Source organism: Exophiala bonariae (assembly GCF_035927105.1).
Source record: "Exophiala bonariae strain CCFEE 5792 chromosome Unknown scaffold_1, whole genome shotgun sequence".
Lineage (NCBI taxonomy): Eukaryota > Fungi > Ascomycota > Eurotiomycetes > Chaetothyriales > Herpotrichiellaceae > Exophiala > Exophiala bonariae.
Window position 1 is genome coordinate 229641 of NW_027042476.1, and position 26207 is coordinate 255847.

Consider the following 26207-nt stretch of genomic DNA (forward strand, 5'->3'; position numbering starts at 1 on the left):
ACGCAGAAGGATCTAGCATCTCGTGACCGTAAGGCCTATCCATCTAGTTCCAGTTCTCTCTCCACCTTAGGTGCATCTTTAAACTCAGGCACCGTACGCTGTACCTGGACCCTACTTGCTGTGGGTAGTTGAGATCGATCGTGGCCTGATGTGTACCCGTGTATTCGTGGAGATGCTTGGCCCTGGCGCCCTCGGCCCCTCCAAGTAGAATCTGGAGCCTACGATCAGCCCTGAAAGATGACGTCTGCTTCGTGGCAACCACGCAATTGTTCATTCTCCAGCTTCGAAGACTCACCAGCCTCAGACTCCATCGCAGTTGTTTGTCTATATACATATTCTTGTCTTCCAGCTAGGTCCTTGCGTGTCATATACCTTCTGTTTGGTTTTATTCCTTGTGTCACCATCAGAACTCCAAAGACGGCCTTCCTGCATAGACACTTTGTGCCTCCCCGCGACACACCCAAGCCTCGATTTCTGCCCAACACCTCCCCGTCTGTGACACGAACAACTCGGTCCTCAGTTGGAATTTCAATCATCATAGTGGGATTTGAGCAATAGGTGGACGACCACCTTCTCACTGCGCTCACAACGGCCGGCCGCGGCCTGCGCTACTCCAGTCTCTCTCTGTTGCCATGCCTGATCTCCACCCATTCAGTGGTAGACTAAGTCGACATTTCAGATCGGTATGTGCGCCCTTGTCCTTGTCCTGGCAACCTGCTCTTTGTCCATGTCGACTTGCCCGCATTCCTTTCTCCCACAAGAGTCCACCCTCCAGCTCTTTTTCTTCGGCACACCGCGCCCATTGTTGCTACTGATGCCCATCCTGTCCACAATCGCTGGAGGAACTCAAAGCTGATCATTATGAATTCTCAGCTTGCTCCTGAAGATGCGTACCTGAGTTGTGAGTGGACGCTCTGGACTGTGGGTAAAAGATCTTAGCTAATCCTGCGGCAACGACAGACTACGATATCCGATGTTAGTGCCTACAAATTTACAGACCACTGCAGACGATCGCTGACTGCCATACCAGTAACAAGAGAGGATATATCAGTGTTGAAGAATGACTGGCTTACAGATAATGTTGGTTCAATGAGAGAGCGCTGTGCGAAGCATTTCACTGACAAAGGACGTAGGTCATTGCGTTCTGGGAGGAGTAAGAAACACGAGGAGGTATCTTGATGAAAACGAAGAGTCGCGATGTCTGACATGTGGATGGACAGGTATCTAGAGCGGGAATATCTCACAAACTTCAAACATTCCCACATCGTCCTGCTTCGTCCTGCCATGGCGTTCATGCTCATGCAGACAGCAGACCCACGGACAATAAAGGTATGGTGTCCGCAACAATTGAGGTGATGGCGATTCTAACTCGAGAAGGACGCCTTGCCAAACTTGACCAACGTGTCACATATATTTCTTCCCATCAACGATAACCCATCAGTGACAGTGGCTGAAGGAGGATCGCATTGGTCCCTTCTACTAGTCTCCATCGTCGATGGAGTTGCTTTCCACTACGACTCGATGCCACCTGGTAACCAACAGGAGGCGCACTATGTCACACAAAAGCTGTCTCGATTAATTCAAAAACCGCTTCGATTCATTCCACTCAACGATAGTCCCTTACAAGACAATTCGTCAGACTGTGGGGTTTTTGTCTGTCTCAACATGAGACATCTGCTTCTAAAAAGACTGTTGATGGTCCGTACCGATTCAAAAGTCAGTATGAGTTTGGGTGGCAGCATGGTCGATGCCAGTGCTGGGAGAAAAGAGATGTTGAGAATCATCGATGATTTCAGACGTGAAGGCGAAAGAAGAAGATCGTAAGAATGACTCCCTGACTAAACCCATCCTCCTACTAGATCGCGGCTAACGAGTTTCCGCAGGCAAAGCCATTCACCGCACCCAGGCCGAAAATCCAAAAGTCCACCCAGAATCGATTCACCCCGAGCGAAAGAAATCTAAAGTTCCCGAAATTACGACGAATGCATGTTTTACGGTGTCAAATCCAAATATATTTTGAACGACGAATGAAAGCCTTCTCTACAAAACTGCAGTTTCTGGTTAGAGGCTACCTACGTACAAGCCCTATGTTTCGTGGAGTGTCATACTTTTTTATTTTCTTCAATCAACGAAATGATGGGACTTAGGAGGAATACTTTAAATGCCTTAGCACGGTGATGCTGAACCCTAACAGGGCTTTTACGAGTCAGTCAGATAAGCGTGAGAAATGTCCAACAGTTAAACAGAGCCCATTAGTTCACCCGTCACGATTGGGGTGACCTGTTCCACGCGAGCCTGAGTTGAGTCAACTCACTAACGAGACAAGGCTACCACGTGCAGAAGGTTACACCTGCCACCTACCTGACCTAGCCGAATCAATACTACACCACCTCCATAGTGTGATCCAGCAGCTAAGGCCTGGACCTGAATATCAGGATTCCCGAGAATCATGACCTATCTAAGTTAAAGCACCTCGTATGTACCTGAGCTATTCATCCGCCTGCGGCCGACGACGGTCCACGCCATGTTCTCCACCCAACACGACTGTAACAACCACTCCCCAACCGTGATCAATGCCTTAAATCAGCCAGGCGGAATCGGACATTAGCTGACGCGATTTGACCCATATCCGGCAATATCTTAACGCCTAACTTAAGCGGTGGGCGCGGAGTTGCCAACCTGCCATGCATATAGCTGACAATCAGGCTGTGATTCGTTCGGTTCTCAAGTGGTGGAGAGTTTTGGGTAGGCTCCCGGGATCAAAGTCTCATCTCGCGTTTGCTTCGGCTCGTATGATATTCCATCTTCGAATTAGATCTTCTTCCAAGCAAGGCCTGGCATGCTTTGTATTTTTGAAGTTTTCGGTTTTCGTACTCGCTACTATCATATCGCGGCTCTCGGATTGTGGATGGGGAGGTGGTGGATCGTGTTCGGCGTTAAGGCAGGTTATTTGGTTTGAAGGCGTTCTCCTTTTACTAGAATCGGACGCATGTCGAATAAGTGTATTCCTTGAGTAGGGTAGGCAGCAGTGGGATTCGTCTTCCTTTTCCTCAATTTCTTGGACATAGGTGAATATTAAGCCCTCGCTGTCTCTATCGCATCAACACCTTGACAACGGGTTTACACCGGGTGAAAGAGCAAGCATATTCCACCGCCAGGTTACGTGGGAAAGGTGACAACGCTATTCGACTAAGGCGGCCATCAGCCCGTTCCGATTCAAACACAGATAAAATCGCATTGTGCCTTTTGAGCCAGGTGAGGTAGACATCAGACCAAACGAGGGAAGAAAGAGAAAAACCAATTGCACCTTGGAAGCAACCACAATGGTCCATCTAATCCTGACGGGGGCAACGGGCCTCGTCGGGTCCGCGGTCCTCTCCCACATCCTCAGCCTCCCCGGGGGACTGGTGACGACGGCGGGAAACGCGACGACGACGACGCAGAAGATCTCGAAACTCACGATCCTGTCGCGCTCCACGACAATCCCGTTACTCAGCAGCACGCCGCCGCCGGGGACGCCGCGCGCCAACACGGCGACGGAGATCGAGGTGGTCGCACACCACGACTTCTCCGTCTACGATGGCGATGTGCTCGCGAAGCTGCGTGGTGCCGACGCGTGTATCTGGGCGCTGGGGATCAGTCAGAACGACGTCGACGCCGCAGGCTATGTGACCATCACGCGGGACTACACGCTCGCGGCGGCCAAGGCGTTCTCTACGCTGCGAGCACCAGCACCAGCACCCGGACCGGGGCAGGGATCATCCGAGTCCAAGACTTCATCCGACGACAAGAAATTCAAATTCATCTACATCTCGGGCGAGGGCGCGACGACGACGCCAAGATGGTACACGCCGCGGTTCGGGCGCGTCAAGGGGGAGACGGAAGCGGCTCTGCTGACGCTGTCGCAGCAGTCCCCGTACCGCGACGTGCTGGCCGTGTATTCTGCACGGCCGGCGGGCGTGGACGGGCTGAGGCAGCCGTGGGTGTGGGATCCGGTGATGCGCGAGAAGCGCTCGGCGTTCCAGCGCACGTATTTGCGTCTGCTGCTGCCGCCCATCGCGTGGTTGTTGCCCAGTGCGCATTCGCCGACCGAGGAGCTGGGGCGCGCGTTGGTCGAGATGGCGGTTGATCCGTCGAGGGGGTCTTTTGGGTCCAGTGAGCCGGGTGTTAGTGGTGAGGGGAGGACCTTGGGCAATGTTAAGCTCAGGAGTTTGGTTGGGCTGTGATGTGCCAGCGCCAGTGAGTTGAGGTTGGTGGGGTCAATGGACCAGAGTAATTTGTTGCATTAATTCATTCCAGATTAGATTAGTATACGGATGGGCTGGTGCATCTATCATTGCCGCCGTGTCTCGAGAGCCTTCTTCTCCCTCTTTTGAAGGCGTTCACCATTCTCCCGTCCTCGTCTATGCACTTCTTGCATCAACTATGGTATCGTCCCTCATACATCGTCTAGCTCCTCTGCCATCTGAGGCATTTCTGCGTTGAGGAGCACCTCTTAAATCAAAACACCAAAGAAAGTCATCTCTTCATGCAATGCAGACCCGCTCGCCTTTGCTGGATATTCCGAATAGGACGTCAAAAACAGAGCAGCACCAAAAAATGCCAGAGAGGGAATCACATCAGGACATGCCCAAGCCAAACAATAATGCAGCAACCGTGACACCCAAAGCAGCCCAAAGGTTCGACCTCCTCACCTCGACATTAGCACTCGCCATACTGGTGCCTGACGCCGTGGGACTGGCCGAAGCCGTCGCGCTGGGAACACCACCGGTGGCACCCCTCGTGGCCTCAAGTTCATTGAACCCATCATCGCCCGCCGGCCTCTCGGGAAACACATTCTGCTTGAACCAGTAATTATTCTGGCCGATCAAGTTGCCAGGCGGCCAGTATTCACACACGAGGTAGATGCCATCCAAGCCGTTCTGGCCGTCGCAATCCGTCCAGCCACACCCCGTAGACTGTGTACTCAGCCAGACCAGCTGCGTGAAATGGCCGGTCGGCTCGGTGAAGCCTGTGGGGTTTGTGGTCGAGAAGTCATAGTCCTTGCGTTCGTCGCCCCATGCCTCGACCGCGGCCGTCACGTTGGTGTATCCCCGGGCTAGGTTCTCACCGTATGCGCCGTGGGAGTGTTGCCAATCGCATTTGCTCGAGTATTCTTGTGCGTAGGCGGCGAGCGTCGTGTTCCAGTACAGGAAGGGGACGGAATGTTCGTAGCGGTAGAAGTTGGTCGAGTTGAGGATCGAGGTGCGGAAGTCTAGGTCGTCGCTGTATTGGCTGGAGAGCGGCACTGTGGGTGCTGGTGCCGTGTAGTAGTGTGTTACCGTCGTGGCCACCACCTCGGTTTGTGTGACTTGGGCGTGCGCATGGATGAAGAGGAGGGCGGTTGCAAGTATGACGGGCGCAGAATGGGAAAGGCGCATGGTTAGGGAATGAATATGCGGGCCGGTTGTTGCGCCGTCTGTGATTGCTCTTTTGTATATCTTTATATTTTGAATTATTAAATGTTTTGTATCATGTATGCATCGTTCTTGCGAATTCTTGATGAGTTGAGGGTGGTTGTTATTCTTTTAGTTTCGTTACGGGCAGTAGGATTCCGGTGTTGTTGGTCCAAGTTCAGGGCGGACCAAACAATTGAATAACCCGGGGATGGTTGTCAGCGAGCGGATGTATGAAATACCAGCAGCGAGTGAGATTGAGAGAACGGAAAGGATGGACTCTTTCGAGCAGAACTCTTTGAAGAAGAAAAGTGAGGTTGGTGGAATGAGGCGAAGCAGCTACCGAGTATACCTAACGGTAGCGACATGCACGCCTAGCTGAAGCGTTAGTAGGATGACTACTAGTTGGTTAGTAGGGCAGCTTTAAACTCGATGAGGCATCCTATGTACGAAAGCTGACAGAGACCGAGAACGAACAGAGGCGAAGGCGTTAGCTAGTTAGAACCTGGCCATACTGCGGTTGGTAATTCACCTCGCAAAAAAGCTAATTAGTTAAAGACAAGAATGAAACTCTGTAGAGCCTCAGAGACACGAAGACGAAGGGAGGGGCACTGATGATGTTCAATTTCAGTCTTCCTTGTTCATCTGCAACGTCATGCTCCACGTTCCAACGGCCGCCTGATTCTCCCCTGGCGAACCGATTTGTTGTTGGAGCCCTGGCCACCAAACACTTGGCTTGCAGCTGAACTCCGGAGCCGCTGGGAGATAATTAACTGGGGGACAGAGGGGCGGGGGGCGGGTAGCTTCGGACGTCCAGGGGGGTCCCGAGGCTGCCTTCTAGGTATTAATAGCAGTAGGACTCCACCAAACTTCATCACACACCTAGGTAGGTAGACAACAACTCTATAGAAGACCGTGTTTCCCATCAATCTCAAAATCAAGCCCATCCGATCTGTGAGTGAATAGCTGTTGGCTACACTCTAAAGACCACTACATGTAAGTCAAGCAAAGAATCAACGATCAATCACCGACCAGCATCATCCCGTTCGCCATGGCGGGTTCCTGCAGATAAAAAAAAAAAGGACTGCTTCTATATACATAAGTCGATAAATCATCAATAAGAAGTCGAGAAATCTGCACCCAAAGACTCAATGCCTGCGACGCTTCACCCTAGTGTCTTCACTATCTCGTCGTCGCGAGTGAAGGTGACGACCAACCCTTTTTCTTCAACCATGCTGTCCCCTCCCATTCTCACCCCTCGTTCACTTCTCTAATCCTTCCACGCATGCATCTTCTCATGGATCTCGTCGCGATCAACACCACTCTTCTTCCCTTCTTCCAGTTCCAGTCTGCCTAACTTGCCCTTCCTGGTGCTCGGCGTTTCTTTCTCTCGGCGTGGTGCAATCAAGTCCCATTATTTCTTTCACAATGGCGTCGTCCACTCTCCTCGATCCCGATCTCATCGATCTGAAACTCGACTGGCAAGACGAGTTTGTCAGAGACTTCAAAGATCCACCGACGGCGATCAAGGAGTTCTTCAGAAGAGCCGAGGTCATCAAGAAACGCCATCAAGCTCTGCGCAAGCAAAGTCTTCCCAACCGACCTGATCTCGACGAGACTCTCCGTGAACGCTTGGGCATCAAGAAATCCAACACCGAGGTCGACGACTTGAAGGAAGCCTACCAATCTCTCAAGTACACGTTCAAACCCTCAGAGTACAAAGCCCTCCACTATCCAGCCCGCCGCCACCCAGCTCAAGACACCTTCAGCTCGGTTGAAGAACGAGACCAATTCCTCAGAAACAAAGAACACCTCGACGATCTCCTCGCCATCAAGGGAGAGGCTCCAACACTACCAGACGAGTTCAGCAACCCCTACGCCACCCGCATCCCCATCATGTCGATCCTCACTCTCCACCCCACCAAGGAGAACTGGGAAGCCAAAACCCGCGAAGTCCTCACTGCCTCCATCATCCACCGCAAAGGCCTAACCGCTCAAATCATGTACCTCAACTGCCTGCGCAACACCAAGATGAACGAAGTCTTCGCCCGCGACAGCCTCCTGCGCAACACGACCTGCGAAGCGGCGCTCGCCCACAACCAACACGCCTGGGTCAACTTCATCAACCACCTCCCCACCATCACCACCGAAACCCTCAAGCGCGCCACGTGGTGCCAGCTACTCGAAGACGAATACAACGGCATGACGCGCGAGTGGCTGTTCTTCTGGAACTGGGTCGAGGAGTGCAAGGCGGCCAACATCGAGTACCGCGAGAAGGAGATCCGCTTCTGCGCCCTGCTCAAGGAACACTGTAAGAAGAAGGGGTTCCTGCAGGACAAGATCGCCGAGAGCAACGACCTGGTCTTGCCGGCTTTGTACCACTGGTGGGCCGAGTTGGAGTGGCTCGAGCTCGACTGCAAGACCATCTCGGTCGAGGAGGATGGAGAGACGGTCGCCCGCCCCGTCTTCTTCACCAGGGGCAATGCCCAGTTCGCTGAGCATTGCCGCGTCGTCCAGACGTTGGAGTGGGAAGACAAGTAGATAGGTAGTTTGGTGGAGTGGAGAAACCGCGGTCGAGATGCTATCATGGCGGCCTCCCCGGTCACAATGGGCCGGCCCAGGCGGCAGATGCCGCCCTGAATGCAAAGTTGCAAATGAAAAATGAAATCTTGAAAACAAAAAAAAGTGTCATCATGACTTCCTCTCCTGAAACACAAAGAACTCTCATTGTCTCGGTGTGCTCCCGCCATCCAATGCTGTGAAATGTAGACCGTCGAACGTGAATTCGGTCGTATTCCATGACACGCTGTTGTTGCTGTGGTATGCTGTCGCTGCTGATATACATGCAGAGCTCGCTGGCGATACGGTGTCTTTGGTAGTATGTTAACTAGAAGTGCTCCTGAGATGGAAGATGCCATACTGTGATACCGTAACTTCCTGGAATGTACATGACTGTGCCAGCTCTAGAGAGTTCTAGAGATACAACGGAGTCAACTATTCAATGCTATAGGAGGATTCTTAGATCATAGGAGAATGCGATGGGAAAGCACACCACCCCCAACTATACGGCGAAGGCGGAAATGGATCTCAGCGGCGGTCTCTAGAACTTTGATCTTCTTTCATTTCGTTCTCGTGATGTGGTATCTACGTAACTTCAATTCAGGTATAAAGGCCCCCAGCATCACATGAGATAGCATCCCTCGCCCTTGATACGGCCCTCGACGCGACCCTTGACGACCAACCAATCACTCCTCCGCTCCGCGAATTCCACCACCTCTTCGACGGTAAACACTCCTCTGTAGCGCTCACCATCACTGATGATGGTCGCCATCTCAGCCACGTCACGCTCGCTCTCACCACCGATCAGGTAGATCTGTGCGACCTCACGCAACGCGACAAAGTACGACGTCAAGTCGTGGTTCTTGAACCCCGCCACGAACGACGCATACGCCGAGAGGTCCGAGAGCAACGGCAGGGCTCCGGAAGTCGAGATGCGTTGCCGCTTGATGTGTTTCGTCAGGGCCCCGAACAGGCGCAGCCCGACTTCGGTGGTGAAGACGTCCAGGAGAGTCTTCTCCGTCGCGCCCGTGAGCATCGATGTGTGGTGTGAGACGAGGCCGATGACGCGTGAGGCTGTTGCGGTCGGTTGGCCGGAGAAGTCCATCACTATGGCGGAGCGAGATCCGTTGATGTTGCTGGCCGTACTGAGTTCCGGGTAGAAGTCGGTGGGTTGTTGGGTCGTGGCACAGACGTATTCGACTTCGTCGATGAGAACGTCAATGCCCTTGCTCAGGCCGGCGGCGACGCGCTCGTCAAGCATGGCCTCGAATTTCTTCTTCTCTTTGACGTTCATGTCGAGGAAGTCGTCACGGTTGGAGATGCGAAGACGGACCAGTTCGGACTCATAGAAGACGTCTAACATCTGCTGAATCAGGTCACCGACGTTGACGAGCTCCAGAAACGTGACCAGTGCTGCAACTTGGACGGGAGCTGTGCTTGAACCTGTATGCTCCATGCTGGCTTCGCGGGGGTTGTAGTGTGAGAGATGATCGATAGCTTTGTCGAACCCAGTCTTGACATGACGATCACCCACGGCGTGAAGGAGGAGGACGAAGATGGCTGAACATTGCCTTCGAGCAGATTCCCCTGCTTCTCCACCAAGACTGATGAATTGTGCCCCTCTTTCTAGTGATGATTTGGCTGCGTGAACGAGATTGAGTGCCACTTCGATTGAGAAGAGTGAACGAATATTCTCGAGCTTGGTTGTCATGAGAGCGGCTTTGGCAGCAAGTTCATTTGTTGGCGCTTCACCGGATATCGTGATTGTAGGTGTAGCTGTCCCGGCGTTAAATGGATTCGGGGTTGATGATCGAGACGAAGGAACATCCCCATTGACGAGTGCTTTGGGTGCAGGTTTTGTGTGTGACTGGCCAGAAAAACTAGGTAGGATGTTGACGGGCATCATGACCACCTTTTTGAATGAGGACAAGAAGTCCTTCTTATCTGCTTGACGATTGACATTCGACATCAAAAAACTCTCCGTAGAAGCTGCCTGTGCTGAGAGTGCCGTGTCCCACTTCTCCACCTCGGAGTCTGCCTTTGACCTGAAGAAAGACAACTCCTCTGCCAGGTACGTATCTAGATGAGGCTCAAAGATATCACGGAGGACATCGTTGCATCGAACATGCATTCCATCATTCTCATTATCGTCAGCAGCTTCACTTGGAAGTGCAGAATCCTGGAGAAATTGTTTTGTTGCCGCAAGACTGCCAGAAATGGTTCGCAAAAATATCGAGCTTCCTCGGTTACGCGCATCTTCAAAGAGTTCTGCCAAAAAGGGTGACAAAATTTCCTTTCCCACCACTTCAATCATCTGAATGGTGACATCTTTTGGTTCGGGAAACGCAGCTTGAATGATGGCGATTTCCTGCCTGAACGCAGTCCCAAGTCTTTCAAAATAACTGTTCACTCTCTCAAGAGACAGCTGGCCAGATCCGAGTGAATAATCCACACAATCAGATGCGCTCCCCAGGTTGACCTTCTGAGCCACCAAGTTATTGTCGTGGAGGAAAAGCTCAATGCTGCTTTTTCCACCATTGAGGATATACATCACCTTGGCGTATTGTTTCATACGTCCTTGGATGTCTTTATATTCATAGCCTTTGCGGAACTCTAGGAGGGCGGCCGCGTCAAACATGTCAGTGGCTGTCTTTATTCGTAATTCTCTGTCTACTGAAGCAGTTGAGAAGTCGCTCTGGCAGAAGATTCGCAAATTCGCAAGGAGTTGGGCCTGTTGTTCAGGCGCCGCAAAGTCTCTGAATATTCTCGCTTCCATTGGATTGGGGACTGTGTTGACATTGATATAGTATGGCCCGAGTAACCTGTAGATCTTCCCATACTCGCGTCTAGCTTGACCACGTAGTGATTTGACATTTTTGAACACCGACAATACCGACTCAGTATCGACTGGTAGGGAAGGCGTTGATGTGACTTTCGAGCTGGATAATTCCGCAACATCAAACCCATCAGAAGTAGTTTGTTGTGGGCGCATGGGCGAGATCAAGGTTGTCTGTCGTCGTTGGGTAGTGGTAGGAGAACCCATGTCAAAGAGTACCTCTGGCCTGCCTTTCCCATTGACGAGGCTCCGATCCAATGTATTCTGCCTCAAACCAGGTGTGGTGGGTTGTTTTATAGACTCTGATCTTTTGCGGGCCTCTGTTTCATTCCAACAGCCCATTTCCCTCAACCTCTGGACCCATTTTGCATCATCGTACACCATGTCCTGCATACGGCGTGAGACTCGTGCGAAACGAAGCAGATCCGGCACATCGAGGTAGTCGACTATCTTGGCGAGTATTTCTAGACATCTCTTAGTGGGTGGACTTGAGCATCTGGGTTGCGTTCGAGGTGACAATACCTAGAGGGAGTAATGGCTTTGAGATGAGCATGTCGGCCATCTTCAACGAGGCCAGCGGATCCCTTCGTGGGACCTTGTTCAAGGGTCCCGGCTTCTTGGGTTTCGACATTGCTGCAACAGAGATGATGTCGTGTGAGCACTAGAGGTTATGACTTGTTACTGGACATTCCGCGGATCTCAAAGCCTCGGTGGTGCCACAGCCACTACCTTACGGCCTGGTGTAAGGGCTTTATGGTGATGTGTAGGGAGAGAGGTCCTACAGGTAGATGATTTTGTAGTCGGTTTGCCCTATGAACAGGTCCAGTTCTCCAAATGACACGTTTTATTGCACAGGGCCTCCATCAGGATTCTGGAGGATCTGCCAAGTTTGGACAGACGGTGCTAAAATGAGTCCCGTAGATTTCCCCAGGCGAGCGTCAGGCTTCGGGGCAGCACATGGGCACTTAGGTAAGCGGTCCTTCCACTGGAGCTCCCGTCGCCTCAACACCAACGTGCCCTTGCTATCGAGGTCTACATGATTGAGTGAACCATCTATGTCACCCAGTCGTGCTATCCTGATCAACCTAGCGAATGTCATTATGCTAGATTTGCATCTGCATTTTTCAGACTGTAACCAATAGTCCTGTCCACCAATTGGTTACCCAATGTAACAGAGCTTCATGTCGACTGCCCTTTTCACCTTTGAATTAGAGTCCAAACCCAATACCAGCATTGCGCCATTCCAGCCATGTCTTCCCAACTCCTCTCATTCTAAAGATCCCTATCATACCAATATCAACCTAGAAGCCGTCACCGTCACCGTCACTGCCGGCGTCTTGATCCTCGTCCTCGCTACCTGCGCCCTTCCTTTTCCGTGAGTTTCCATCTTTCCGAATCGGTATCTTTATTCCCTGCTCAGCGAATTTTCGACTCAATGGAGTGGTTTCAATCACTCCCGGGAACTTTTTCGCACTCCAGACCCGAAATACTTTGCTGAAAACTGATGCTAAGCATGGGGCTTCGGTCATAAGCTCGGGCCCCTTTCCCAATGCCTTGTTTTCATTGTCTGACAGATTGAACTTCGACAGATTGAAAAAGTTCAACTTCAATCGGAAAGTGCCCTCAGTTCTGACACTTAGATCCTGAAGGATAAACCATAGACCTACTTTGCCCTTTTCATCAGTCAAGCGGAACGCACTGGAAGACGCACTTCCGATCAGATTTTTGGCGACATGCGCTCCTGCCACCTCAGGTCTCCTTGGACCCAGGTCCTGACTAGAGCGCGTCGATCTAATGGCTCCAGGGGGTGGAACTGGATGACTGCCATTCGGACGTGAGCCATATCCTTCACCACGACCATATCCATTCGAGTACGGTGCGCCATATCGATCTGTTGCACGATCCACGGAGAAAGATGGTGGACGACTGTGGAAACTCTGACCACCATAAGGATGTTGATCCTCATTAGGGAAGTATGAAGTCGCGGAACCGGGGGTGATGACGTTAGGCGAGATGATACCTGGCGAGGAATACGGAACACTATGTCCGGTATAAATCTGAGGAGTTTGGGACTGTGTCATCGGTGTCACGACTTGAGGGTAAGCACTGAGACTTGTAGTGCCTATTGACGGTGAGACATTGCTATGATTGATGCAGTTGTCCTCGCGATCTCCTCCCGGGCTCCACAAGTCAACATTCAATACAAGACGTGAAAGGTCTGTCACTTTCCTTCACAGTGTCAGTTATCGAATAAGTAGTCCAGCTGCGCGACTTACGAGTAATCAATTTCTTCACCAGTCTCGGGGTCAAAGATTATCAGTCTGATACAAGGGGGCGGTGAGATTGGGCGTCGATCCTAGAATCATCAGAAAAGTCACGCCCGCAAAGACAATGTTTGCATACCTTGTCACCAAAACCACACATGCGAGCTCGAATGGGTTGCTGAACAACCTCCAGTGCCCACACCTTTCCCTCGTGTATCCGGTGAACTGGCCGTGGCTCTGGCCATTCATCAACGGCCTCGGTGGCTTGGCTCCCTTGAGTTGGGCTAGGTGGAGGGATGTTGGACATCATGTTATGTGTAGAGAAGTGTTGAATTACTTGACTCGACATGTTATGATGTGGCATTGGTGGGGGAATCTTTGGGAGAGGATTTGGTCTGTACATTCTTATGGTGTGATGTGATTGAGAACTGGACACCTGTAAATGGGGTTGGGAGAACCAAAATCTTCTCGGAATTTCCCTTTGGTTGTGTGGCGTTGTGATGATCCTTTGTCAAATCGAAATGCTTCTGAGGGTAGAGTGTTGTCGTTGTCGTTGCCTATTCACAGGACAAGTCTTGGTCAAGCCTGATCGACCTCGCCTTGTGGATTCCCAGGGCCGATGCCCGAAACTTTGAACTGTGAAGGCACAAATGACAATAACAACAAACAATCAACCGTACTCGGCAGATTTGTCCCAGATGAGTTTGTTCTTCCGGCCTAGAAAAGTTTACTTGTGATGGGTTTATGCCAAAGACGCAATTGAGGGAGACGATCAAATGATTCCGGAGGTTCAGCGGGTCAGTTTGGCGATATAAAGTTCAAAGGAGATGAGAGGCTCTGTCGGCGGATATGGATCAAGCGATGGCTGGAATGAGATTGTCTCTGATACTTTACTGGGACGATAGAAGCCAGCGTGACAAAGAGTACAAGCCGGTCGAGATTGGCCCAAGTTGAGATTGGGAAAATTGTGACAGAGGATGGAGTGCAAGTGTGAGGGTTGGTGCCAGTGAGAGAATGCTACAAGGCTGTCTGGGGAGGTTTGGAGTTGGGCCTCATGAAACGACGGACAAATGTTGGAAGAGCTTGAACCTTTGTGGGTCTCGAGAGTCCAACCAGCATGGTGCAAGGTTCCAGGGTGTTGAACAATCAAAGGTAGGACAGTCGGGGGATTAATTCACCCAAGCAGCAAAAATCCGTTTTTTTTTTCTGACAGGCAGGTGGTCAGGAATTGATTCTTTTTCAACGGTTGAATTGAGGCTGTGAGGATGAACCGTGGAATACGGAGTACTGGTTGTACGGAGTGGCAGTACGGAAGCAGTTGCAACTTGCAAGGTCCAGGGCGGATGACTGATGTGGTTCCGAGCAGTGGAGCCGGGAGGTGAACAAGCGAGGCGTGTTTGATGGATTGGTAGCGTGATGGCAGCCCACTAGGGCGGGGATAATGAATTCTTGCAGTAGCCAACTCGTAGTGGATTGAGTGACGGTCAAGTTGAAGGCTTTTGCGAGGTTTGATGAGCCTCCCTGATGAACAAGAGTGGTACCGAAACCAAATGGAAGGTGTCATGCAGATGGGCTGGCCCTTGAATCGCGCACGAGGGACCACAAGGAGGATAGCGTTGGACGATCCCTGCAAATGCAACTGACAGGACGGCGGGGACCAGGATTCCGGGATCACTGCAGTGCAGCGAACAAAGCCTGGATTGGATATCCGTCCTCCGTACAGAAGCGGAAGAAGAAGACTGAAAGTCCAATATTACGGATGACCGAGTGGACGAGGTAGGGAGGGACTGAGTCAGAACATCCTCAGGCTCAGGATTGGGCTCAGGCTTCCAAGGTCACTGCTCCAAGTATGCGTATACCTACGAAGTACTAGCAATAATGGGCACCCTTCGCCTAAGCTTAACCTTGAACGATGACATCCACAGACTATTGTTCGGATATTCGATGGCGGATGGTGACCGGACTGCACTGGCCAACTTGACCACCTCGTACCTAGGTAGGCACGAGGGAGGCACATGTCCCAGCTGCCGCACGGTCACAATTACGACGGACAATGCAGGCGGTGTCTGTTTGACATTATGAAGAAACCAACTATGATGACGGATAGGATGGATAACGAACTAGTGAACTATCCATCCTATCCGTCATCCTACTCGTAGTCTCTTCAATGTCTGCTTGATGATACTTTCATTCCCCTTCGCAGCGCATCATTTTTCCACTGGTACCCACCCAGGTGGGAGTCCTTCAACTTGGGCCGAGTATATCCCTTTCAACTCGCCTCCCAACAAATCCCAACATTGGAGCCCCTCCAAGCTACCTCCACCTCCCGAGTACTAACCACAGAGCATTGAGGTTTAATCGACAAGTGCTCCTTTTGCAAGGCTGCGGGGTTTGAGCCCAGACAAGTTTGTTCTCTCTGGACATCCAAACTCTCTCAAACATTTCCAGCTCCCCAGGGCCCTGGCGTGCAGTGATGCCCTGTTCGTCAGATGTCCCGCAGGGCTGACCTTGCTGGAAGGACACGCAAAGTTCTCCACGACCAAAAGACACTTTGCATGTTTAAATGATCGCCTCGCCGATCTTGTCAATCATCCGGGAGCCTAATTGTCGCGATCAACCTCAGGCTGGAAACCTTCATCTCGGCCCTCCTGTCTGCCCAACCTGCCCCACCCCTATTTGATCTTCCTTGTCCAAAGCACAGGCGGACTGACTCTGCCGCACCACGTATCGACTGAGTCTTAGCTACCTCGCTAGGTTGTCCTCCCTGTCACCATGCGATTCCCATGCCCTGGCTTGAAGAACTCTATCTGGTGGTGGTCCGTAACCACTCCACTACTTGGTAGGTGTGGTATGGTACTATGGCGTCAGATTCGAATACAATGTGACCACTGACAGCGATGAGATATCGACCTACCAGTGCCGATGCTCAATGCTGAATCACTGCGAGGCATGCCACAAAGCTATCACGATAGCTATGGGTCCGCTGTCTTCTTTAGAAATTCGCCTAATGTAATATTTATAGTTTGACCAGTCCCTTGGCCACGAACTCTGTTGATGAACCGGCACTTTCCAACCATACGAAGTATAATACTTTGATACACCCCCGGGTCAAGTGTGGAGTACCGAGGTACTCAAGGGACATTTGAATTTGGGCCAATATGCACACTCCGCACGAGTCCTCAATACTGTAGATCCCAACTGCCTAACGCTTATCACTGGGTATCTATCGAGTACTTCGTACGCTATTATCCAGCCCTGTTTCCTTCCAGAAGCTGCATGCGAATCCGGGTAATTGACAGCAGACATCGCCATCGGCAGCCATTTCTTAACCCCTACCAGGCCCTCGACCAATCTCGCCCCAGTCACAACTGGCTCGCCGCCGATGATCACGCCACTCCAGACTAGCGCCAACCCGGCCTCGTCTAAGCGATAGCAAGGATGGCTTTTTTGGTGACAACATCGACGGCACTTCCTCCCTGATGGGTTTTCCCTCTAAAAAAAATGTGACCTGTTATATTTTACCCCGCCACCGTGGTTCCCGACCGCATTACCAAGACGCTTGGGCCTTTTTCTCGTGATCGAGTGTCGAGCAGTGAATGGCGCCAGGCCGTCAAAAGACCATGTTATTCGTATCCACGGAAAAACGAAACATCCTCGCCCTTGCGCAGATCTTACGAAGTACGCGGTAAAACTCTTTTCCTATGCCGTGGTCCAGTGGTCCATGTCCACGACATCCTACAGGCTCTCGAGTGCAGTGTGCATGAGGGGCAGGGGCCCTCTCGTCGGATAGTAGCTACCTAAGTAAGTTTCTACGTAAGCATAATCCTTAAGTTAAAAACTTGTGTACATTTCGCCCATGGCTCCTCCCTACTCCGTACTGACCCCAAGAACCCAGGTATTGGACTTAGTTCGCGCCGGCGAACTCAATCCGGTGCCGTATATCCAGGTCTCGCAAGCTACTCCATGGCTAAGTACCTAGGTAGCATCACACGCCGTGCGACACGGCTCAGCACAGCTCAGCTCAGCTCAAGACAAGACCGACCTTTTTCAAGTCAAAGTTCCCGTGAATTGTATACTACTAGCCCCCTCCTTGTCGGCCCGGTGGAGGTTCCCATCGAGATGTCATGCTCTTTCTTCCATTGACTGCACCCCAAGCAGTATCCGAGCAGTAGGCCTGATCTCCACCCACGCGTGAGTTCCGATGACACAAGCGGGCCACCACACCCTGGCATTTATGGAGAAGCAGACGGATCATTCCTAACGAGGCACAAGTTGTGATATATCAATGGCGCTGATGGATTGATTTCCTTCCCGTTTTGGCGTTGTTGCGCAATCCACCCTGGCGTGGTCTCTTTGAGTATATCTAAGATGGACATATATACATATATCTATATCTCTACCGTGACAGCAGGCCTTCCATCCCCCTGATGAACTCTTCAACGCCCCGCGGTCCGCCAACTTGCGTCCCCTGTGTCTGCCCAGACCATCCATCACGCCTAGTTAGTTGGCCCCGGTAATTCGTTCTTCGGAGCTGAAAGAGCATGAATGATAAGATCCTCCAGGTTTCGAAAAGATAAGTGATACTCAAAACGTCGATGAGCCGTCGTCCATGAATGAGGGAGCATTCTTCGGCAAGTCGACTTTCAATGCGCCCTTCAGGCCGATCATTTCCCTTGAGAATAGCTGGGACTGGGATTGGGGAGACTCGTCTGATGGACTTGATCCTGTGGCCGCTTGGCCATCGCTGGTCAGACAGACTGTTGGCACCAACGTAAATTCAGGCTCAAGGTGGTCTTTAATGCGCTATGTGAAATCGGACAGTCCCATTGGTGCACGCTGGTTGATCTGGAGATGAACTGGTGCTGGACTCGGGACTGGTATATTTCAGTCCGTCATCGAAAGCGGGGGAGGTCGGTTGGTGAATGAGAGAACCAACAATGGTTTGACCTGGTCGGGCAGGGTAGTGTGCCGGCGAAATTGATCCATCACATCCATTTTACCGCGGTCCAGAGGCGGAGAGACAGGAGCACGGAAAGTAGTTATACAAAATAGACTTGTTTGACTCGACTGGTTTATCTCGCCGTCATAATCCATGACCTGGATATCAAAACAAGGGCGCTAGGGGCTCTCTATCAAAGTAATAACAAAACAAGGCTGAATCTGCTCACTCGCACCACCTGTACCAAGATGTTCGCTCGCAGAAGAATGATGATGATGATGATCGTGGAAACGCCAGGCCCGAACAACTCCGTGCTACCCGTCTCTCCCATGACCGAACAACCGCCATATACCAGGTAGGCCGTGTGCCGCATGGTTGCCAACGACATGGGCCAAAGAAATGCAAACCGGTAGGCGTCACCGGCTACTTCTCAGCATGCTTTCCCGACACTGCGTCCTTGGCTTTATCTGCGAGAGCTCGGATGCCGTGTCGTTCCTTGGAGCCGCTGCGGCGGAAGGATTCGGAGCGCACCTTCTCGTTGTTTGCCCTTGCTTCGCGTTGCTCCAGTTCGCTCGGCGTATATGTGTTGGCGGCGCCTCCTACAGTGAGAACACGGGGTCATTAGAATCCGCTCTGGCATGCCTTGGTGGACAGGAGAGAAAAGCTTACCTCTGCCGGTATGGTGAGAGTGTTCAGGCAGTGTCAATCCCGGGACGTCGACATCTTGTGCTCGGCGAGCTTCCTCGGGGTTTTGAGGATCGTTGCGGGCCATGTTTCCTGTTCCACCCCGTCCTGTGGTGTAGATCTTCGATTTTAGGGTGGGAGTGGTCTCGGTCTTGGGACTGCCGACTTTGTCTTTGGTCGTCACATTGCCTACGTTACAGATTACGAGTCAGAATGCTTTGATTCGGTGCTGGACGAGGTCGAGGAGGAGGATAACAGGAGGACTCACCGGCACCACCGCGACCATACATGATTGGTTTTCCGCCCTCGGCCATGGCTGATTTTCAAGCGTTGTAGTTGTGGGGGTTTGGTCAATGGTCGCAAGGACTGGGAGATGCGAATGTTGCGAGAGAAGAGACACTGGAGATACGCGCTGATTGTGCTGTGCGGTTGAGTGCAAGAAGAGAAGTCGAAAAGTGAGATGATTCAAAGCGGGGAACCAGACCAAGGTCAAGTGTGACAGGATAGAAGGCAGGTCAAACAAAGGGCTTACTGCTGCTCAACTCACGAGAAGGGCTCAAGAGCGATGATGTACTGTGTAAGAAATGGTCAAGGAGTTGAGCACGGATGGTCACAGACAAAGTCAGTCCCTTTTTATCTTGTTTGACAATTAGTCGCGGTCCTTCTGATCTGAAGAGTTGCATCATGGCTTTTGGGCCCCGTTAGTCGTGCACTGACCAGTGACCACAATGACCAGGCAAAGCGACAACTGGGCCAAAAATGTTTGTAGGTCACACGTGAAAAAAGCTCAACCAAGTCATGGGTGAGGTTGAGGAAACTGTCTCGTAAGAGAAAACACCTCATTTGATGAAGTCACTCTTGGCACTCACCGAGGCTGTGCGGGTCGGTCATCACCTCATTCCTTGGTCGCCGGCAGCCTCCACTCATCTGGAAAAACTCATCGGGGGCCTATGATGTTTCTCCTTGGAGCCCTTTGATGCCTTGAATGTTACAGTAGCGTGAATAGCCCGAGATCTACCCCAGATCCACGTGCACCCCTCAATCCTTTTCCTTTGGCAAACGAAAAATTGGCATCAAAATTGTTCGTGGGCAGGGCGAAGCTTGGTCCAGGAGTGTCGCGAACTCTCTGAGGGTCAAGTCACGCCTGGAGGAGATTTTTGGGACTGAGAGGTGCACATGAACTACCTAGGTACTATTCCGGAGCAATCAGATAACCATCATAGCAAGTGCCTTTACGCGCTGATGAGGTAGTCAGTTGAATGATGGATGGTTCATCGAATGCTCTTTCCCCTGCCACTTCTATTCCAAGTCCTAGTAAGACTCTCCTTGACCTAGAAAAGGCAGCGACCGAAGAGAGATAACTCGCGATACGTGCGACATGTTCCAAATCCTTGGTGTTACTCGTACTCGTACTTGAGCTTCAAAATACCCACGAGTAGTAGAGCAATAGTAGATTTAGCGTGCGCTAGTGTCCGCTAGTGCATCAATACTAACAGATCAATGACGTAGTTTGCCAAGTATTACTGCATTTTGTTGGACTCGGAGCTTTTTCCAGTGGCATGTGTCAATCAACAATCAACAAGCCATGGTCCAGACTCTGAAGTTTCCAAGATGCTTTGATGGAAAGCATGGGCAGTTAGGTCCATGTACAACATAAAAGCCTTGCTTGTGTAGCTTAATAAGATGAAAACCGGGCATTGTCAGCCCGATGCTGTTCTCATCTGTAACCTCTTTGTTGAGACGGTGGGGTAATCCAGGAACACTTGGTCTCATAATCAGCCACTGACGAGTCAAAGTCGCTCCTCGACGATGCTTCAAAAGACCGGTCAGCAATACATGAGACAGAGAATGCATATCTTGTGGATTCGAGCTATTGAACGTCGACTCAGTATTGTAGGCTTCACCGCCCATGCAACCGTCGATTCCAGCGTCATCGACTGGGTCCCGGAGCCAACCACTTAAGCGAACCACCTGGGCAAGATTTGTCCGGAAATCTTTTGGTATGCAGGAACGGGCATTTGGCACCAAATTTTGACTTTACCATCTCACCATCCCGTCCCACGCTGCTCCTCCCACCTTCTCGCCGTTGAGCTAGCAACCATCTCATATCCGTCCACAAAATTCATCGCTGATTGCCGCTTTGCCCCTTTGCTTTTTCCGGTTTCCATTTGAGCATCTGTGTAGACAATTATTTTTATTCATCGGCTCTCCATCACAATTGTCCTCTTTCTGGCCGTTGTACTTACCCCTTCATTCCCGCTTAAGAAGTCTGTGGACCAAGAAAATGCAGTAACGACCCATTACACTTTCGCCTGCAATCATCCTGCCACCTTCTCTGCAACAATGCCACCAAAGACCCATCAAGGCTCGCGCCAGGTCTATCTGCTACCTTTGACTGATTTAGGTGCCCCAAATGTCCCAAATGAGTACATCTATCTCCCTGCGCCCACCGATCCAGCCTACTTCCTAAGGTTCGCCATCGAAGGTGCAAGCTCAATATGTCGACAAGGAAGCTTGTGGGTCAATATTCCTCAATCTGGGGAGAAATTCGATCGCAATCATTTCCGCGAATTCAAACTTCGACCCGATTTCAATCGAACCCTCGAAATTGACATCCCAATCACCTGTGCCGGTGCCTTTTCCTTCTACACCACATATACTCCCCTCCCAGAGTTCTCTACCTCCAAGGTTGACACTCCCGAGCCTACCCGCACTCCCACTTACTATGTCGACATTGAACCAAAACTGGTGCTTGGAGGTTCAAGCCTGCCTTTGGATGCCCTGGGCATCTTCTCTGTGGTCTCCAAGTTTATGGGGAAATATCCTGGAGATTGGAATAAACACCTCCGAGGTATCAGCGCGAGAGGCTATAACATGGTTCACTTTACACCACTCCAACCACGAGGGGAGTCCAACTCTCCCTACAGTCTATACGACCAGCTCTCCTTTGATACGGAATTATTTCCCGAAGGCGAAGCTGGTGTTGTAAAGTTGATCAAATCTATGGAGGAAGAGCATGACCTCCTTGGTTTGACGGATGTCGTCTTCAATCATACCGCAAATAATAGCAAGTGGTTGGAAGCTCATCCAGAGGCTGGTTACAACGTCGAAACTTCTCCTTGGCTAGAATCCGCCTTGCTCCTGGACGATGCACTTCTGGAGTACAGTGGCCAGCTTAAGAAACTTGGTCTGCCGACGGATCTTCGCGACGGCAGTGATCTAGACAAGGTCATCGGAGGCATCAAGGAACATGTAATCAACAAGATCCGCCTATGGGAGTTTTTCGTGGTCGATGTTGTGTCCGACGCCCAAGCAGTGCTTGAGGCATGGAAGAACGGTGAAACGAAAATCCCATCCGGTTCATTTGACAATTCCATAGGTGGCGGTCTCGATCAGCTCAAGGAATGGTCACTTTACGAAAAGGCAACCTTCCTGAAAGAGAAGGGCCTTCTCAATGGTCTGCGTATTGATGGGCGATACTCCCGAAAAGTCGATCCAGCAGTGGGGTCCGCATTACTGACCGCACTTTATGGACGATATGGAGGTAGTGAGAATTCGTCGGCGGAGTCTGGCATCAAGGATATTCTGAACGAGTTAAACCTGCCATTCTACCGTGAGTATGATGCAGATACAGCCGCCATTCTAGAACAAGTTAAGGGGAGGTTACAGTATACTAGACTTGATGCAAATGGCCCAAAAGCAGGGCCAATCACAGAAAAAACTCCTCTGATCGAGACCTATTTCGCTCGTCTACCACTCAACGAAACTACCCAAAAGCACAATCCTAAATCTCTTGCTCTGGCGGTGAATGGTTGGATTTGGGCAGCAGACGCTATGAAGGACAATGCGGGTCCAGATTGGAGGCCATATCTCAGAAGAGAACTCATACCCTGGAGTGATTGTGTCAAATTGCGATACGGCAAGGGTCCAGAAGACAATCCATTCCTGTGGGAACACATGACCAAATATGTGCAGCTGATGGCCAAGTACTTCACAGCCTTCCGCATCGACAATTGCCATTCTACTCCTATTCACGTTGCTGAGTATCTTCTCGATGAGGCCAGAAAAGTTCAGCCGAACCTGGCAGTCTTTGCAGAGTTGTTCACTGGAAATGAGGCCACAGATTTCATCTTCGTCAAGCGTCTGGGCATCAGTGCGCTGATTCGCGAGGCAATGCAAGCTTGGAGTACACAGGAATTGAGCCGAGTTGTTCATCGACAATCTGGTCGACCCATTGGTAGTTTTGAGATCAACGTTCCTTCAAGAAGTGCTGCCAAACAATCCAATAACCTCGTCAATGGCAATGGCACTGCTCCTACCACCAAGGAGGTCGTCAAGCACATTCGGGAGTCGCCTGTACACGCCCTATTCATGGATTGTACGCACGACAATGAGATGCCAGCACAGAAGAGAGATGCTCGGGATACCCTACCTACTGCTGCTCTGGTCAATATGTGTGCATGTGCGACGGGAAGTGTGATGGGTTTTGACGAAATCTATCCCAAGATTGTCGAGATCGTTCACGAAAATCGGCAATATACCTCAATTAGCTCCGAGGGTGAAGTCCACACTGGTGCGGGTGAAGGGGGCATTGCTGGTGTCAAGAAACTCCTCAACCATATCCATACCATGATGGGTAAGGACGGTTATGACGAAACCTTCCTTCATCATGAAGGTGAAATAATCACTCTTCACCGTGTCCATCCGGATTCTCGAAAAGGTTACTTTCTAATTGCCCATACCGCATTTCCTGGTAGTGGAAATGGAAATGGAGGTTTAAGTCCAGTTCACCTTGCCGGCACTAAGGCTAAGGTGGTTGGATCTTGGGTTTTGGAAGTGGATCAAAGTGAAGCCGCCAAAAAGGAGGCCATCGATGATAAAGAATTCTTGGTAGGCCTACCAGCTCGAGTCAGGAATATCAAAGGCGCAACGATTGAAACAGAAAACGGCGATACGACCATCAAGGTTGCCGACTATTTCCCTCCTGGGTCCATCGCATTGTTCGAGACTTGGGTACCCTCAGCCGAGCATTCACAGGGATTGGGAGCATTCATCGCAAGTGGTGTTGAAGAAGGATTTGGTGAATTAGATCTCATCGATCTCAATTTTCTTCTCTACCGATGCGAGGCAGAAGAGCGGGATTCAAGTGGCGGTCAAGATGGCGTGTACAATATCCCGGGGCACGGTCCGTTAGTCTATGCCGGTCTTCAAGGTTGGTGGAGTGTCGTTGAACCGATTGTTCGGAAAAACGACCTTGGTCACCCTCTTTGCAGCCATCTCCGCGAAGGCCAGTGGGCATTAGATTTCCTGATTGGACGGATTGAAAGAATATCCAAACAAGAAGGGTATTCACGCTTGCAAAAACCCGCTCAGTGGCTGAAAGAACGTTTCGATGCTGTTCGAAGCATACCAAGCTTCCTCCTGCCACGATACTTCGCCCTGATTGTCCAGGTGGCGTACGATGCCGCCTTTAGTCGAGGGATCCAACTTCTGGGTCCCAGCATCCAACACAGTCAAGAGTTCGTGCAAAGTCTGGCTATGGTCAGTATTCAGCAAACAGGCTATGTGAAGTCGGGATCTCTTTGGCCGACCAGGCTTGTGCCGTCTCTCGCCGCCGGCCTGCCTCACTTTTCTGTGTCATGGGCTCGATGCTGGGGCCGTGACGTTTTCATTTCTCTCCGAGGACTGTTCCTTTGCACAGGACGGTATGAAGAAGCCAAGGAGCATATCAAAGCATTCGGTAGTGTACTGAAGCATGGACTCATACCTAATCTGCTTAGCAGTGGAGCAGCTCCAAGATACAATTCGCGAGACTCTCCGTGGTTTTTCCTCCAGAACATACAGGATTACACGACAATTGTACCGGAAGGACTATCAATCCTGAAGGAGAAGGTGCCCCGTCGATTCCTACCCTATGACGATACTTGGTTCCCACATGACGACCCGCGAGCATATTCCAAGGAATCTACAGTTGAGGATATTGTTCAAGAGATCCTTCAGCGCCATGCATCTGGATTGTCTTTCCGAGAATATAACGCGGGTCCTAACCTTGACATGCAGATGAAACCAGAGGGATTCCAAATCGATGTCAAGGTTGACTGGAAAACAGGAATCATCTTTGGAGGTAGCCAGTCCAATTGCGGAACGTGGATGGACAAGATGGGTGAGAGTGAACGGGCTGGTAGCAAAGGTGTGCCAGGTACACCGCGAGATGGAGCTGCTGTTGAGATAACTGGGCTCTCGTACAGTGCCTTGAAATGGGTTGCCGAGCTACACAAGGCAGGCAAATACCAATATTCAGGTGTCGAGACAGACCAAGGTGAAAAGATTTCTTTCGCTGACTGGGCCGGGCGCATCAAGGCGAACTTTGAGAAATCATATTGGGTTCCTGTTGATCCCAAGGAGGATATTGATGATGACGTGGATCCCAAAATCATCAACCGTCGCGGTATCTACAAAGATCTGTACCGGTCTGGGAAAGAGTATGAGGATTACCAGTTGCGACCGAATTTCCCGATTGCCATGACCGTGGCGCCGGATTTGTTCAGCCCCGATAAAGCACTGATCGCCCTGAAGGCGGCAGATGATTTTCTACGTGGACCCACGGGAATGGCGACTCTTGACCCATCCGACCTGAATTATCGGCCTTATTACAACAACTCTGAAGACTCAACTGACTTTGCAACATCCAAGGGAAGAAATTACCATCAAGGGCCGGAATGGTTGTGGCCGACCGGGTTTTTCCTCCGGGCACTTCTCAAATTCGATTTGATGAGACAAACTACAGCAGCCGGTAGATTGGAGTCGTTCCAGCAAGTTACTCGGCGTCTCGCCGGTTGCAAACAGGCCATCAAGGACAGTCCATGGAAGGGGTTGACAGAGTTGACCAACAAGGATGGGTCTTATTGTGCAGATTCGGTAAGTCTAGACATGATTTCTTTGACTGTCGTGATAAGGGTGCTAATTATGATTGATATAGTCGCCCACTCAGGCATGGTCTGCAGGATGTCTAATCGACCTGTTTCACGATGCATCATCATTGACGGCGGAAATGGATGATTTATGAAGGATGAGATCATGAACCTAGACACAGGAGGAGAAAGACTATTTTTATAGGTAGAAGAGGTATTGATACACGAGATAAGCTGTGGGAGAAAAGACAGTATTGTTCCTGTAATTAATATGAGTATGACTATATATACCTAGTAAGGTAGATTGGTCGCTATATTTACGGCCTACTGCGAATATCCGACCACGGACCATGATGATTTGACTTTCCGTCCAATCGTGGGTCGGTAGTTTCTCTCTACTAAGACTTAGTTGAAGGAGTCAGACCAAGACTCCTGATGAGGCACATGGCACATGCAGGAACAAAGTCTACCTATGAGACTTGAACTGGCTGGTGCGCGTTGACTTTTGGGCTGGACAGGTCTGGCCACTTCTCTTGCCGGCACCGTCACCGCCAACTAACTCAGCACTTGACATTGAAG

The 26207-nt window shown here is 50.9% G+C and overlaps 8 protein-coding genes across 8 annotated transcripts; 4 read left to right on the forward strand and 4 right to left on the reverse strand.

Moving 5' to 3' along the window:
* Positions 1 to 1521: 1521 nt before the first annotated feature.
* On the forward strand, positions 1522 to 1962 carry LTR84_000085 (uncharacterized protein; the record flags this gene model as incomplete). The annotated part of the gene is made up of 2 exons (XM_064843716.1): positions 1522 to 1820; positions 1884 to 1962. 2 exons carry the CDS (start codon positions 1522 to 1524, stop codon positions 1960 to 1962), a joined length of 378 nt encoding a protein of 125 aa, XP_064711576.1.
* Positions 1963 to 3323: 1361 nt separating this feature from the next.
* Positions 3324 to 4226, forward strand: LTR84_000086 (uncharacterized protein; the record flags this gene model as incomplete). The annotated part of the gene is made up of 1 exon (XM_064843717.1): positions 3324 to 4226. One exon carries the CDS (start codon positions 3324 to 3326, stop codon positions 4224 to 4226), a length of 903 nt encoding a protein of 300 aa, XP_064711577.1.
* Positions 4227 to 4619: 393 nt separating this feature from the next.
* LTR84_000087 (uncharacterized protein) lies at positions 4620 to 5420 on the reverse strand (the record flags this gene model as incomplete). Its single annotated transcript, XM_064843718.1, has 1 exon — positions 4620 to 5420. One exon carries the CDS (start codon positions 5418 to 5420, stop codon positions 4620 to 4622), a length of 801 nt encoding a protein of 266 aa, XP_064711578.1.
* Positions 5421 to 6863: 1443 nt separating this feature from the next.
* On the forward strand, positions 6864 to 7976 carry LTR84_000088 (uncharacterized protein; the record flags this gene model as incomplete). Its single annotated transcript, XM_064843719.1, has 1 exon — positions 6864 to 7976. One exon carries the CDS (start codon positions 6864 to 6866, stop codon positions 7974 to 7976), a length of 1113 nt encoding a protein of 370 aa, XP_064711579.1.
* A 640-nt stretch (positions 7977 to 8616) lies between these two features.
* Positions 8617 to 11461, reverse strand: LTR84_000089 (uncharacterized protein; the record flags this gene model as incomplete). The annotated part of the gene is made up of 2 exons (XM_064843720.1): positions 8617 to 11294; positions 11353 to 11461. The coding sequence occupies 2 exons, from the start codon at positions 11459 to 11461 to the stop codon at positions 8617 to 8619; spliced, it is 2787 nt and encodes a 928-aa protein (XP_064711580.1).
* A 670-nt stretch (positions 11462 to 12131) lies between these two features.
* LTR84_000090 (uncharacterized protein) lies at positions 12132 to 13401 on the reverse strand (the record flags this gene model as incomplete). The annotated part of the gene is made up of 3 exons (XM_064843721.1): positions 12132 to 13059; positions 13107 to 13186; positions 13234 to 13401. 3 exons carry the CDS (start codon positions 13399 to 13401, stop codon positions 12132 to 12134), a joined length of 1176 nt encoding a protein of 391 aa, XP_064711581.1.
* A 5055-nt stretch (positions 13402 to 18456) lies between these two features.
* LTR84_000091 (uncharacterized protein) lies at positions 18457 to 19031 on the reverse strand (the record flags this gene model as incomplete). Its single annotated transcript, XM_064843722.1, has 3 exons — positions 18457 to 18632; positions 18703 to 18906; positions 18986 to 19031. The coding sequence occupies 3 exons, from the start codon at positions 19029 to 19031 to the stop codon at positions 18457 to 18459; spliced, it is 426 nt and encodes a 141-aa protein (XP_064711582.1).
* Positions 19032 to 21060: 2029 nt separating this feature from the next.
* Positions 21061 to 25783, forward strand: LTR84_000092 (uncharacterized protein; the record flags this gene model as incomplete). The annotated part of the gene is made up of 2 exons (XM_064843723.1): positions 21061 to 25635; positions 25697 to 25783. The coding sequence occupies 2 exons, from the start codon at positions 21061 to 21063 to the stop codon at positions 25781 to 25783; spliced, it is 4662 nt and encodes a 1553-aa protein (XP_064711583.1).
* Positions 25784 to 26207: the final 424 nt, after the last annotated feature.